The 16,822-nt window shown below is 42.0% G+C and overlaps 1 protein-coding gene across 1 annotated transcript in view; it reads right to left on the minus strand.

Moving 5' to 3' along the window:
* Positions 1 to 16,315: 16,315 nt before the first annotated feature.
* Positions 16,316 to 16,822, minus strand: part of sptlc3 (serine palmitoyltransferase, long chain base subunit 3) — a 58,779-nt gene continuing 58,272 nt past the window's right edge. Inside the window, exon 13 of the mRNA XM_061960307.1 lies at positions 16,316 to 16,632. Coding sequence (XP_061816291.1) covers positions 16,510 to 16,632 — 123 coding nt within the window. The 3' untranslated portion in view covers positions 16,316 to 16,509. The remainder of the gene's footprint in view (positions 16,633 to 16,822) is intronic.

Raw genomic sequence — 16,822 nt, forward strand, 5'->3', positions numbered from 1 at the left:
GTCATGCAAACTGTCAATTCTAGATCATAAAACAGCGGATATGCATATTACTAAACTATTTAATCCCCCTAAAAGCATGCATGTGCTACATTGGCATCTTGTAAAGAATATACAGTATGTCATAAAAGTCTCATTTCAGCAACTCGGCACATGCACAGGAGTGCTGCTGAGAACCGTGGCCTCAGATTTGGAGATGCTGATCCTCATTTTAGCCGCTGAACACTCGGTTGACAGACCTCAGCCCTGGCGGAGACCAACCCCCACTGGAAACGGATCTCACTTACATCCAAGCACCCGGACACGGGTGGGGCGGTATAGCTCGGTTGGTAGAGCGGCCGTGCCATCAACTTGAGGGTTGCAGGTTCGATCCCCGCTTCCGCCATCCTAGTCACTGCCGTTGTGTCCTTGGGCAAGACACTTTACCCACCTGCTCCCAGTGCCACCCACACTGGTTTAAAAATGTAACTTAGATATTGGGTTTCACTATGTAAAGCGCTTTGAGTCACTTGAGAAAAAGCGCTATATAAATATAATTCACTTCACTTCACTTCACAACTCTTGCTTTGGTTGTACAGAGATTGGATGGCCCTCAGCAGGGTTCCCCTCACCCCGTACTCCCTCAGCACCTCCCACAGGATCTCCTGGGGGATCCGGTCATACGTTTTCTCCAAATCCACGAAGCACATGTAGACTGGATAGGCGTACTCCCAGGCCTTCTCCAGGATTCCTGCAAGAGTAAAGAGCTGGTCAGTTGTTCCACGACCAGGACGGAATCCACATTGCTCCTCTTGAATCTGAGGTTTGACTATCGGCCGGACCCTCCCTTCCAGTACCTTGGCATAAACTTTCCCAGGGAGGCTGAATAGTGTGATACCCCTGTAGTTAGCACACACCCTCTGGTCCCCCTTTTTGAATAGGGGAACCACCACCCCAGTCTGTCACTCCCTCGGCACTGTCCCAGACTGCCACGCAATGTTGAAAAGGTGTATCAACCAAGACGGCCCTTCAACACCCAGAGCCTTCAGCATTTGTGGACGGATCTCGTCAACCCCCAGAGCTTTGCCACTGTGGAGTTGTCTAAATACCTCAGTGACTTCCCTCCGAGAGATCAACGTCCATCCCCCATCATCCTCAGGCTCCGTTCCTGTCAGGGAGGGTGTGTTTGATGTAGTTGGGTTCAGGAGTTCCTCAAAGTGCTCTTTCCAACACCCTGCGACTTCCTCACTTGAAGTCAGTAGAGTCCCATCCCTGCTGTACACAGCTTGGATGGTTCCCTGCCTCCCCCTCCTGAGGTGCCGTATGGTCTTCCAGAACAGCTTTGGTGCCGCCTGATAGTCCTTCCCCATGGATTCCCCGAACTGCTCCCGCGCCCTCTGCTTAGCCTCGTCCACAGCCACGGCCGCTGCCCTTAGGGCCTGTCGGTACCTTGCAACTGCCTCCGGAGTCCCCTGGGATAACACACCCTGGTAGGACTCCTTCTTCAGTCGGACGGCTTTCCTGACCACCGCTGTCCACCAGTGTGTTCGAGGGTTATCGCCTCTTGAGGCACCTAAGACCTTCTGGCCACAGCTCGCAGCTGCAGCTTGAGCAATAGAGGCTTTGAACATTGCCCATTCCTGTTCAATGTCCCCAACCGCCACAGGGATGGCAGAGAAGTCCCGCCGGAGGTGGGAGTTGAAGTCCTTCCGGACAGAGGACTCCTCCAAACGTTCCCAGTTCACCCGCACTACACGCTTGGGTTTGCCACGTCTGTCCAGAGGTTTCCCGCGCCATCTGACCCAACTCACCACCAGACGGTGATCAGTTGACAGTTCAGCCCCTCTCTTCACCCGAGTGTCCAAAACATACGGCCTCAGATCAGCTGATACGATTACAAAATCGATCATTAATCTTTGGCCTAGGGTGCTCTGGTACCAGGTACACCTGTGAGCATCCTTATGTTTGAACATGGTGTTTGTTATCGCAAGTCCATGACTAGCAAAGAAGTCCAAGAACAATCCACCACTCAGGTTCAGATCAGGGAGACCATTCCTCCCAATCACGCCAGTCCAAGTATCACTGTCATTGCCCTCGTGTGCGTTGAAGTCCCCCAGCAAGACTATGGAAGCCCCTGCTGGCGCCCCATATAGGACCCCATGCAAGGTATCCAAGAAGGCCGAATACTCTGAACTCTTGTTTGGTCCGTACGCACAAACAACAGTCAGAGTTTTCCCCCCTCCAACCCTAATGCGAAGAGAGGCAACCCTCTTGTCCACTGGAGTGAACTCCAACGTACAGGCACTCAGCCGGGGACTCGTGAGTATCCCCACACCCGCCTGGGCCCTCACACCCTGAGCAACTGCAGAAGTGAACAAGGTCCATCCCTTGTCCAGGAGTGTGGTTTCAGAGCCCTTGCTATGCGTAGAGGTAAGCCCCACCAGATAGCGCTCCACCTCCCGCACTAGCTCAGGCTCCTTTCCCACCAGCGTAGAGACGTTCCACGTCCCAAAAGTCAGCCTCTACTGCGCCGAATTGGTCCGTCTGGAGCCTCCACTTTCACTGCCATCCACTTGGCAGCGCACCCGACCCCACTGGTTCCGACCGCGGGTGTTGGGCCCATGTGGGGGAGGGGATGGTGTGTCCACGTAGCTTCTACGGGCTGTGCCAAGAGTGTGCGAAAATGTAATCAGAGCAAAGGGTGACTATTTTGAAGAAACTAGAATATAACATATGTTTTTAGTTATTTCACCTTTTTTTGTTAAGTACATAACTCCACATGTGTTCATTCATAGTTTTGATGCCTTCAGTGACAATATACAATGTAAATAGTCATGAAAATAAAGAAAACGCATTGAATGAGGAGAAGATGTGTCCAAACTTTTGGCCTGTACTGTACGTTACAGTAAATTAAATGTAATGTATGAAGCGATGTATGTAGTGCAATATATTTAGGAGGGTTCTAGTCTTTTATGGTTGTTATGTGGAGGCAACACAGATATCAGCGTGGATCTACGTTAGTTTTATTGTTCAACTTACTTACGTAAACAACGTACGCAATGTACGTAACATACAAGCAAATGTGCCACAGCAGCAATTCCAGTCTGTCAACAATTGCTATTTCTTTGGAATTAAAATATATATTCATATGTTACATATAGCCTATTATTACACACACACATATATATATATATATATATATATATATATATATATATATATATATATATATATATATATATATATATATATATATATGTATATATATATATATATATACATATATATATATATATATATATATATATATATATATATATATATATATATATATATATATATATATATATATATATATATGTGTGTGTATATATATATATATATATATATATGTGTGTGTATATATATATATATATTAGAGATGCGCGGATAGGCAATTATTTCATCCGCAACCGCATCAGAAAGTCGTCAACCATCCGCAATCCACCCAATCTAACATTTGATCAGAACCGCATCCGCCCGCACCCGCCCGTTGTTATATATCTAATATAGACGATGCAAGGCATTAGTGAGGTTATAAAGCTTTTACCTGTTAAAGAAAGGAGACTGATCCAATGCAGCACAGACATTCGCGTGCCACGCTGTCACGACCCAGACGCACACCAGTGCGCAATCATATGGGAGCCGCGCTGAGCGCACCTCCAAGCGCGTCTCGCAGCCGGCGACGGCCGGGTATATGGGCCCGACGCTCCAGCGCCATCCATTTTCAGGGCTAGTTGATTCGGCAGGTGGGTTGTTCAACACTCCTTAGCGGGTTCCAACTTCCATGGCCACCGTCCTAGCTGCTGTCTATATCAACCAGGGTGAGCCCCACCCCTTTCGTGAGCGCACTGCGTGCGGAGTGACCCCTGTTACGCGCCCCCGGCAACAGGGGTGGCGGGCAGGTAAGCTGCGCGGGCGGAGCGCGCGGAGTGACCCCTGTTACGAGCCCCCGGCAGCTTACCTGCTGCGCGTGACGCCGGCCGCGGCGAAGGCGGACGAGGCGGGGTGTCGGTGCGGTGGGCGCGGTGGTGACCCTGGACGTGCGTCGGGCCCTTCTCGCGGATCGCCTCAGCTACGGCTCCCGGTGGGGCCCTCTCGGGGGAAGGGGCCTCGGTCCCGGACCCCGGCGAGGCGTCCCTTCTCCGCTCCGTAAAAGTGTCCATCTCTTTTTTTTTTTTTCTTCTGTTGTGGCATATGCTGCAGGTGCCTGCTCGTTTTTCGTATGTAGGTAACAACATTTAACTATGTATATGTATTTCCGAATTGGTTTAACTGCCACCCGCCTGAATCTATTTAAAATCTAATTTTTTTTAATTTCAACCACCCGACCCGACCCGACCCGCGGATAAAATCTAATTTTTTTTAATTTCATCCGCCCGATCCGCGGATAATCCGCGGACTCCGCGGATAATCCGCGGACTCCGCGGTTGTGCCCGCAAACCGCGCATCTCTAATATATATATATTTATGTGTGTATATATATATATATATATATATTTATATATATATATATATATATTTATGTGTGTATATATATATATATATATATATATATACATATGAATATATGTGTATTTTTATATATATATATACATATACATATATATATGTATATACATATATATGTATATGTATATATATATATATATATATATATATATATATATATATATATATATATATATATATATATATATATATATATATATATATATACAATTTGACCGCTGACATAAGACTGCTAACTGAAACCGGATGTTGTGATGAAGTAACCACTTCCGCTGGCGGGCTGCGTCTTTGCCCTCGCACACGAACGACGTAGCTCGCCCAAAGCAGACGAAAAAGTTGCATTCGGGTTGCGTTCAGGTCGCATTGCCGTTTAGACTTTACTCACATTTGAAAAAAATTGATTCCAATCAGATTTGGACTACCTCCTGATGTGGCCTGAATCTGATGCGAAATAATCTGATTTAAAGCACTTTGGAGCGTTTAGACTGGCATAAAAGTATACGATCTGTCTTGAGGACAAAATACATCAGATTTGGTGTGCAGTGTTCAAAGTGTGAATATCTAGTGTGAGCCATGAGGCCTCGTTTCCCAAGAGAGGGGATTATGCAGCATATAGTCCAAGATATGCGTATGTTACACACTGTCTGTCATGTTCAGGATATGCACATCATATACATATGTTCATCTTGTAAAAAGATAAAAACACACACACACTAGCCCTGAGGTGATAGCAAACAAGTGTCGACTGGAGCCCACATGACACATTGTAAAAATATAAAACAACAACCAAAAAAGCCCCACATTAATCATCCACGTCCAATCCTACCAGTGCTAATCAAATGATTACCCCATTGCAGGAGAATTTGGAGCTCATTGCGCTAATTGCCAGGTTAGGTTTCTGTTGGCTCAGGTGCTGCATACCCTGCATGCTTACCTTCGCAACCGTTGCACAGTTTGTGTGCGTCAAAGAGAACAAGCTGGTCTTTAAAACATAAACCAACAATGAGGCCATGCAGAATAGGATCCTGCCTGGCCGCAGAAACAAGCCCCAACACTCTGCATCCTCCTCCGGGTTTGTTGGGATTTAATCACACGTCAAAGAAGTCGTTGCTAAATGATCTATTGTGTACACAAAGGCTATGATTGACTCTGAATGAAAGCTCTGTGTGACATTTGTGTATTTTGGAACACAGTGCACTTTTCTAACGCAGCTCTTAACAAATGATCATTTTATTGGATAATACAGTGCATCCGGAAAGTACTCAGAGCGCTTCACTTTTCCTACATTTTCTTATGTTACAGCCTTGTTCCAAAATGGAATAAATGCATTTTTGTCCTCAAAATTCTGCACACAATACCCTGTTATAATAATGAGATTAAAAAAAAAATTTAGTTTAGCAAATGTATTAAAAATAAAAGAATCATATGTAAATAATAATTTACAGCCTTTGCTCAATACTTTGTTGATGCACCTTTGGCAGCAATTACAGCCTCAAGTCTTTTTGAATACGATGCCACAAGCTTGGCACACCTATCTTTGGGCAGTTTCGCCCATTCCTCTTTGCAGCACCTCTCAAGCTCCATCAGGTTGGATGGGACGCGTTGGTTTTCATCCAGCATGTCTGTACATTCATCTTAGTCTAGTCAGGGAGGTGACCAAGAACCCGACGATCACTCTGTCAGAGCTCCAGCATTCGTCTGTGGAGAGAGCAGAACCTTGCAGAAGGACAACCATCTCTGCAGCAATCCACCAATCAGGCCTGTATGATATAGTTGTCTTTTTTGCCAAAATGCACCTGAAAGACTCTCAGACCATGAGAAACAAAATTATTTGGTCTGATGAGACAAAGATTGAACCAGGCATCATGTTTGGAGAAAACCAGGCACCACTAATCACCAGGCCAGTACCATCCCTACAGTAAAGCATGGTGGTGGCAGCATCATGCTCTGGGGTTGTTTTTCAGCAGCAGGAACTGGGAGACTAGTCAGGATAGAGGGAAATATAAATGCCCAAAGATAGGTGTGCCAAGCTTGTGGCATTGTATTCAAAACAACTATAGGGTGTAATTGCTGCCAAAGGTGCATCAACAAAGTATTGAGAAAAGGCTGTGAATACTTTTGTACATATATATTTTTTTGTTTTTATCTATGATAAATGTGCTCATTTAAAATAAATAAATTACATTGTCATTATGGGGTATTGTGTGTAGAATGTTGAGGGCCAAAATCAATGTATTCCATTGGTTGGCAACCTTCAGCATTCAAAGAGCCGTTCAGGCCCATTTTCGCCCAAATAAACCCCACCTAGAGCCGCAAACTCTGTTTGATCCCTTAAATGACGATAACACCACTTATATAAACCCCAAAACCAGTGAAGTTGGCACGTTGTGTAAATCGTATATCAAAACAATACAATGATTTGCAAATATAACTTAGAGGGCGGGGGTTACCCACATATGCGGTCCTCTCCAAGGTTCCTCATAGTCATTCACATCGACGTCCCACTGGGGTGAGTTTTTCCTTGCCCTCATGTGGGCTCTGTACCGAGGATGTCGTTGTGGCTTGTGCAGCACTTAGGGCTATATAAATAAACGTTGATTGATTGATTGATTGATATATTCAATTGAATACACTGCAAAGATATTTAATGTTCGAACTGGAAAAACTTTGTTATTTTTTGCAAATATTAGCTCATTTGGAATTTGATGCCTGCATCATGTTTCAAAAAAGCTGGCATAAGTGGCAAAAAGACTGAGAAAGCTGAGGAATGCTCATCAAACACTTATTTGGAACATCCCACAGGTGAACAGGCTAATTGGGAACAGGTGGGTGCCATGATTGGGTATGAAGTCAGTCTACCCCAGGGCAGCTGTGGCTACAAATGTAGCTTACCACCACCAGGTGTGAATGAATGATGGGTTCCCACTTCTCTGTGAGCGCTTTGAGTATCGAACATTAGAAAAGCGCGATATACAATTTAATCCATTATTATAAAGGCAGATTCCATGAAATACTCAGTAATTTACAAACAGCGATGGGGCGAGGGTCACCACTTTGTGAACAAATGCGTGAGCAAATTGTCGAACAGTTTAAGAACAACATTTCTCAACCAGCTATTGCAAGGAATTTAGGAATTTCACCATCTACGGTCTGTTATATCATCAAAAGGTTTAGAGAATCCAAATAAATCACTGCACGTAAGTGATGATATTACGGACCTTCAATCCCTCAGGCTGTACTGCATCAAAAACCGACATCAGTGTGTAAAGGATATCACCACATGGGCTCAGAAACACTTCAGAAACCCACTGTCAGTAACTACAGTAGGTCGCTACATCTGTAAGTGCAAATTAAAATTCTACTATGCAAAGCAAAAGCCATTTATCAACAACACCCAGAAACGCCGCCGGCTTCACTGGGCCCACGCTCATGTAAGATGAACTCATGCAAAGTGGAAAAGTGTTCTGTGGTCTGACGAGTCCACATTTCAAATTGTTTTTGGAAACTGTGGACGTCGTGTCCTTTGGACCAAAGAGGAAAAGAACCATCCATACTGTTCCAGGCACAAAGTTGAAAAGCCAGCATCTGTGATGGTATGGGGGTGTATTAGTGCTCAAGACATGGGTAACTTACACATCTGTGTAGGCACCATCAATGCTGAAAGGTACATACAGGTTTTGGAGCAACATATGTTGCCATCCAAGCAACGTTACCATGGACGCGCCTGTTTATTTCAACAAGACAAACCACGTGTTACAACAACGTGGCTTCATAGTAAAAGAGTGCGGGTACTAGACTGGCCAGCCTGTAGTCCAGACCTGTCTCCCATTGAAAATGTGTGGCGCAACATGAAGCCTAAAATACCACAACAGAGACCCCCGGACTGTTGAACAACTTAAGCTGTACATCAAGCAAGAATAGGAAATAATTACACCTGAAAAGCTTCAAAAATGCGTCTCCTCAGTTCCCAAACATTTACTGAGCATTGTTAAAAGGAAAGGCCATGTAACACAGTGGTAAAAATGCCTCGGTGCCAACTTTTTTGCAATGTCTTGCTGCTATTAAATTTTTAAGTTAATGAGTATTTGCGTTTTGTAGTTTCATAACACTTATGCTATAGCATTTTTTAAATCAAACACTAGACCAGGTGTCTGCAATCCGTGGTTCTGGAGCCGCATGTGTTTTTCTTTCTGCCTTCTTTTTGAGGCTCCCTCAGATTTAGTTTGACCCCTTAGTGAGAAGGTTGCATTTTTAGAAAGAGTTCTATAATTTCCCACTGTCTATGAGGCCGTGAACACACACAGGCTGAGTCCTGAGGTGAAAGAAAGGCAAGTAAAGGAGAGTTCAAGCCTGTGTTCAGTTCAGCTTCTTGAGTGTGCAACCCCTTAGGTAATCTAACCATGAATACCGTATTGTTTGGACTATAAGGCACACTTAAAGTCTTTTCTTTTTAGCAAAAATCCGGTGCGCCTAATGTACGTATTCATTTTGATTGTGCTTACCGACCTTGAAGCAATTTTATTTGGTACATGGTGCAATGATAAGTGTGATCAGTAGATGGCAGTCACACATAAGAGATACGTGCGGACTGTTCAATAAATGACGCTAACAAGTACTTAGTCCAAGACTGACCCGCAATGCCCTCCATCTTGAATACGGCGGACCAATATTTGAGTTGTGTCTATTCTTTGTTTTTTTTTAGACGTACAGCGTATTTCTTCCTCTTTTGGGCTTGTCAGCAGTATATGTTGTAACAGCAAGCGCAGGTATTGCAATCTTTCCAGGTGGGTGTTTGGCAGCCATGCTTTCCTGCAAACACGTGTGTGGAGGGGGGCGTGGCCTTCGGGCCTGCCGCGGAATGGGGTGTGCCAGGACCGGCCTCGAAGACAGCGACAGCCGCGTAGATGGCCCATGCGGGCCTTGTTATCTAATCACCTGTCACCTTTATTAGCAGCAGCCGTGATGAGACGAGTAGTTGGAGTTGGAGGTGCTGCTGCACAGACGCAGAAAAGATTTGGAAAGCAAAAGTCTCTCACCTTGTGAGAACAAAATAAAACAGTGTTATACCCTGAATTCCTGGCTCTCGTGGTAGTGTGTGGTGGTCTGAAGAACCCACTAGAGGGCAACCTCTACAACGTGCTTCACTATATATCGCATCAGCCAATGAGGCTCCTCCTTCGTGGGCTCTGCTCACCCCTCCTTTCTCTAAGTCCTGTGATTGGACTTGGAGGGGTTGATCGCCAGAAAAACAAATTATTTTGTCTTCTGGGTTTCATTTACTAAAGCACTTATTTATAAGGCACAGACAGCACACAGACATACTATTTTTTAACAAATGATTACGATATACTGTATGACGCTAATAGGATTTTTTTTTTAGTTAAAGAATGTAACTTGGGGACCCCAGCTTTAAGCAACACCAAAACTTTGAAGTTTCATTGAGAATATAGAACATTGCACACGGGACTCAAAAATCTGTCAAAATGTTTCAGTACGACTTTGGTAATCTATGAAGCCGCACCACTTGATGGACTTGACAGCTATCATAGTCAGACGTACTGTGCTTCATTCAACATACAGTTATTTTATATAGTGTGTTAGAGATGTCCGATAATGGTTTTATTTTCCGATATTGTCCAACTCTTAATTACCGATTCCAATATCAACCGATACCGATATATACAGTCGTGGAATTAACACATCATTATGCCTAATTTTGTTGTGATGTCCCGCTGGATGCATTAAACAATGTAACATGGTTTTCCAAAATGCCAACATGGCACTGCCATATCTATTATTGAAGTCACAAAGTGCATTTATTATTTTTAACATGCCTCAAAACAGCAGCTTGGAATTTGGGACATGCTCTCCCTAAGAGAGCATGAGGAGGTTGAGGTGGGCGGGGTTCGGGATAGGAGTTAGCGGGGGGGTGTATATTGTAGCATCCCGGAAGAGTTGGTGCTGCAAGGGGTTCTGGGTATTTGTTCTGTTGTGTTACGGTCCGGATGTTCTCCCGAAATGTGTTTGTCATTCTTGTTTGGTGTGGGTTCACAGTGTGGCACATATTTGTAACAGTGTTAAAGTTGTTTATACGGCCACCCTCAGTGTGACCTGTATGGCTATTGACCAATTATGACTTGCATTCACTTGTGTGTGTGAAAAGCCGTAGATATTATTGGTGCTCTGTACTTCTCCCTACGTCTGTGTACCACTCCGCACAGCGGCGTTTTAAAAAGTCATACATTTTACTTTTTGAAACCGATGCCGATAATTTCCGATATTACATTTTAAAGCATTTATCGGCCGATAATATCGGCAGTCTGATATTATCGGACATCTCTATAGTGTGTATAAAGACCCCAAAATAGCACATTGAGACATTATCTGTCGTTCTGTTTTGCAACAATATGCAAAATCCACTTTTCCTACCTATTGGTACCTGCTGATGTGTTTTTGGGATCTGCATAAATTCTGAAAATTTGCACATGTCCGCCTTTGTAGTCCGATGCCGTAGTCAATAAGCTTCTTTTTCTCTATCCTCTTGTTGTGGGGCCTTCATCCTCCGCTGTTGCCATTTCTAATATAAAGTAGCGTACAGTTCTTACTTATATCTGTCAGTAGATCGCTATGGAAGCGCTAAAAACTACAGGTACAACAAAGAGAAGCCGCAGTCAAAGTGTAGGCACGTAAATAAGACCACCCACAAAACGGCATCCCCTGAAGAGACGGTCAGAAAGCGGCTTGAAGATGATCTGTAAAACATAATCTATGCAACATTTTTGACTAAATATGTTATGTAGACCACAAGGAAGTGTATTAAATGTAGAAACAAATCCCAATATGACCCCTATGAAAATAGACCTGAATAGAGCCACTCATCGGCAGTGCGCCTTATAATCCGGTGCGCCCTATGGTTAGAAAAATACGGTATTTGCCAAAACAGAAAAGAGAAAAGGATATATTTCACATGGACAGATTGCTTTTCTTGTAAAATAAAAAATGACAACTTTTAAAAAGTTTATAAACTGTGTTACGTTTTGCGGATCTATACTATTTTTCTTCAGTGGAAGAGGCGGCAAGTTGTCTCTTTTGATGGTAAAAACTGCAGACCCCTGCACCAGACAAAAAACGACTCACATTTTATTTCTGGGTGTAGCGAAGCAAAACACCAAATTATTTTTGAACTCTAGAAAAAAAATACACTGGTTCTTCTCGTATTAACGATTAAAATAGTCAACAAAGGCCAGTTTGTATTCTATTATGACTTAAGTTTAAGTGTGCAGAGGTCCTTTAAATGTATATGTCGTGTCAACAGTGAAAGCACATAAATATGTCCTATGTTCTATTTTCATCATAAATGTTTCTCTTTTTTGATCTGTCCATTGCTAGCTTATTGGGGTTTGACAGCTAACAACAATACAACGCATAAGTGGTGTGACGTACATTTCGATCTACAACATATTACAATATGTTTTATTTTTATATTACAAGATCACCGAACTCTCCAAATTAACAAATGTTACATTGAAATAAACTACCTATCCATCCATCCATCCATTTTCTACTACTTATTCCCTTCAGGGTCGCGGGGGGCGCTGGAGCCTATCTCAGCAACAATCGGGCGGAAGGCGGGGTACACCCTGGACAAGTCACCACCTCATCGCAGGGCCAACACAGATAGACAGACAACATTCACACACTATGGCCAATTTAGTGTTGCCAATCAACTTATCCCCAGGTGCAACAAAATTGAATACATTAAAATCAAATAGCTAATATTTATTGACGTTTTTTTCCAAAGCCAACGGGGGCGAGGGCCGAAGGCATGAGATAGCCGCATGAGGCTTCAGAGCCGTAGGTTGCAGACCGCTGATGTACTGTATTTTCCGGACTATGAGGCGCACTTAAAATTCTTTTTTTTTCCTCAAAACTCGACAGTGCGCCTTATAATCCGGTGCGCCTAATGTAAAGAATAAGTTTGGTTGAGCTCACCCACCTCGAAGCTATTTTATTTGGTACATGGTGTAATGATAAGTGTGACCAGTAGATGGCAGTCAAACATAAGAGATAAGTGTAGCCTGCACTATGATGGCAACATGACTCAAGTAAACAACACCAACATTTTAAATGTTCCATTGAAAATATAGAGCATTACACACGGCGCTCAAAAATCTATCAAAATGTTTTTGTACGACTTTGGTAAGCTATGAAGCCACACCGCTTGATAGATTGTACTGTGCTTCAACACACAAGTATTATTATGGTGTGTGTATAATATACATATTATCTGGCGTTTTGTTTCGCAATATTATGCAAAAGCAACTTTTCTTACCTTCTGGTACCTGCTGATCTGTATTTGGGATCTGCATAAAACCTGAAAAATTGCGCGCGTCTGCGCTGACGTCGTAGTCGATAAGCTTCTTCTTTTTCTCTATCTTCTTGTTACGGGACATTCATCCTCCACTGTTGCCATTTCTAATATGAAGTAGTGTAAAGTTCTTACTTATGTATGTCAGTAAACTCGCCATGAAAGCGCTAAAACATACCGGTGTAGTGAGTTTACATTATTCACCCAAGGAACTTTAGTTATTAGAGTTCCGGTCGGACGTTTTTTCATGGGACACATTTAGGGTGTGGTTGTTTCCGGATGAGGAGATGCTGCTCTGTTATTGATTTAAGTAAAGTCTGAATGTCATTAAAACAGTTAGCTCCATCTTTTGATACTTCTTCCACTCCCGTCCTTGCATGCTACACCACTACAACAAAGATGACGAAGGTGAGCCACGTAAATAAGACCGCCCACAAAACGGCGCATCCGGAAGCGACTGTCAGAAAGCGGCTTGAAGATGATCTGTAAAACATAATCTATGCAACATTTTGACGAAAGAACCACCATTACATGTTATGTAGACCACAAGGAAGTGTTTTACATTTAGAAAAAAAATAAAAATCTGACTCCTTTAATGCGACCTATAATCTGGTGGGCATAATGTATGAAAAAAGTCCAAAAATAGACCATTCATCGGCAGTGCGCCTTATAATCTGATGCACACTATGGTCTGGAAAATACGGTATTCCATTTTGGAATAAGGCTGTAACACAACAAAATGTGGAAAAAGTGAAACTCTGTGAATACTTTTGCGGATGCACTATATCTGCAGCTGTAACTTTCAGATGATATTATTATAACGTAAAAACAAACAAAACAAAAAGGTGACAACTTACTTATGTGCCAAAATAATTTATTAGAAAAGACAACTGAATGCATATAAAGCAGGGGCACAACCATATCATGATCTCAAATTTAAATAATCCCTTACCTATTAAACTATTGTTGACATATGTGACTTAAAGAATTGGACAAGTTTGACTAGTATAAAAGAGTACAAATATTTGGCAAACTTTCTTCTATTGAAAAAGAACAAATATAAATGTTTCAGATGCCCTAAAGTGCAGCCTTTCAACATTTGGCTGTGTCACTTGGAACCGTGGCACAGTGAAAAGTGGCACAATGCAGTCCAGACCCTATTTGTTACGTCTCAACAACACACACTCTTATTTTAATCTATTCATCTTCATTGTCACATAGCGGCATGTAAACTGCGGTGGTTATATTTATGTATTCATATTTATGGAAGTGAAGGTGAATATTTCGACCTAGTTGATCCACCCATTTTTTTTGTTTGGTATTTTAATCATCTTATTATATATTATATACTCCCCTGAATTATTACATTGTTAAAAATAATTTAATTCATATAAACGTAATACAATGATTTGCAAATCCTTTTCAACCCATATTCAATTGAATGCACTACAAAGACAAGATATTTGATGTTCAAACTCAAACTTTATTTTTCTTTTGCAAATAATAATTAACTTAGAATTTCATGGCTGCAACACGTGCCAAAGTAGTTGGGAAAGAGCATGTTCACCACTGTGTTACATGGCCTTTCCTTTTAACAACACTCAGTAAACGTTTGGGAACTGAGGAAACTAATTGTTGAAGCTTTGAAAGTGGAATTCTTTCCCATTCTTGTTTTATGTAGAGCTTCAGTCGTTCAACAGTCCGGGGTCCCCGCTGTCGTATTTTACGCTTCATAATGCGCCACACATTTTCAATGGGAGACAGGTCTGGACTGCAGGCGGGCTAGGAAAGTACCCGCACTCTTTTTTTACGAAGCCACGCTGTTGTAACACGTGCTGAATGTGGCTTGGCATTGTCTTGCTGAAATAAGCAGGGGCGTCCATGAAAAAGACGGCACTTAGATGGCAGCATATGTTGTTCCAAAACCTGTATGTACCTTTCAGTATTAATGGTGCCTTCACAGATGTGTAAGTTACCCATGCCTTGGGCACTAAAGCACCCCCATACCATCACAGATGCTGGCTTTTGAACTTTGCGTCAATAACAGTCTGGATGGTTCGCTTCCCCTTTGGTCCGGATGACACGATGTCGAATATTTCCAAAAACAATTTGAAATGTGGACTTGTCAGACCACAGAACACTTTTCCACTTTGCATGAGTCCATCTTAGATAATCTCGGGCCCAGAGAAGCCGGCGGCGTTTCTGGATGTTGTTGATAAATGGCTTTCGCTTTGCATAGTAGAGATTTAACTTGCACTTACAGATGTAGCGACGAACTGTATTTAGTGACAGTGGTTTTCTGAAGTGTTCCTGAGCCCATGTGGTGATATCCTTTAGAGATTGATGTCGGTTTTTGATACAGTGCCGTCTGAGGGATCGAAGGTCACGGTCATTCAATGTTGGTTTCCGGCCATGCCGTTTACGTGGAGTGATTTCTCCAGATTCTCTGAACCTTTTGATGATATTATGGACCGTAGATGTTGAAATCCCTAAACTTCTTGCAATTGCACTTTGAGAAACGTTGTTCTTAAACTGTTTGACTATTTGCTCACGCAGTTGTGGACAAAGGGGTGTACCTCGCCCCATCCTTTCTTGTGAAAGACTGAGCATTTTTTGGGAAGCTGTTTTATAACCCAATCATGGCACCCATCTCTTCTTAATTAACCTGCACACCTGTGGGATGTTCCAAATAAGTGTTTATCAGTATTTATTGCCACCTTTCCCAACTTCTTTGTCACGTGTTGCTGGCATCAAATTCTAAAGTTAATGTTTATTTGAAAAAAAAAAAAAAGTTTATCAGTTTGAACATCAAATATGTTGTCTTTGTAGCATATTCAACTGAATATGGGTTGAAAATTATTTGCAAATCATTGTATTCCGTTTATATTTACATCTAACACAATTTCCCAACTCATATGGAAACGGGGTTTGTATATACATACATACATAGATATATATATATATATATATATACACACACAAATATACATATATATATATATATATATACATACATATATATATATACATATATATATACACATAAACATATATACACACATATATATATATACATATATATATAAATATACACATATATATACACATATATATATACATATATATACACATATATACACACACATATATACATATATATACACATATACACACACACACACACACATATATATATATACACACACACACACACACACACACACACGTATATATATATATATATATATATATATATATATATATATATATATATAAGAAAAAATAATATATATATACACATATACATTTATTCATATTATATATGGCTCCCTCAGCATTTACAACTATTTTAGAAAAAAAAAGGATTTTTGGTCCAGCTCTAATATCAGATCTAATATCAGTTAGTGAAATTACCTGGCCTTTCTCATTCAGTGAATGTACAATTTTAATTTCCACCACAAATCATATATACAAGAGAATGTGAGGAGATATTTGTTGGAACCCCATCAAGTACTTGGTGTCTCCTTTACATCCCGTGTGCTGTTGTCGTCCAACCACATGTACATTCTGGACTTCGGTTTTGACACCAAGAAGCCAAGAGGTCAAGTGTCAGGTTAGCCGTCCGGCTCTAATTCTGTCCCAACGCAGAGGTCGCACTGGGGGCGGGGGGGAGAATATTTCCGACGTGAGAATTTCAGACCAAAATCGTCTCCCACCTGGTTGAGGTGGTGCAGCACCTGTGGACAAAGCAAGCTTCTCAGTCTGTGTGTGTGTTTGTGATGAAAGGTCCCCTATTATGCAAAACAGACTTTTTACCTCCAAACACGAGAAAAAACGATCAAGGCTTATTTATTGTACTTTTGAGAAACGGGATTACGTGACACCAAGGAAAAAGCTCCTTGCTCATGTTTATAATAATGCCTCTGA

This window comes from Nerophis lumbriciformis, linkage group LG02, assembly GCF_033978685.3.
Source record: "Nerophis lumbriciformis linkage group LG02, RoL_Nlum_v2.1, whole genome shotgun sequence".
Lineage (NCBI taxonomy): Eukaryota > Metazoa > Chordata > Actinopteri > Syngnathiformes > Syngnathidae > Nerophis > Nerophis lumbriciformis.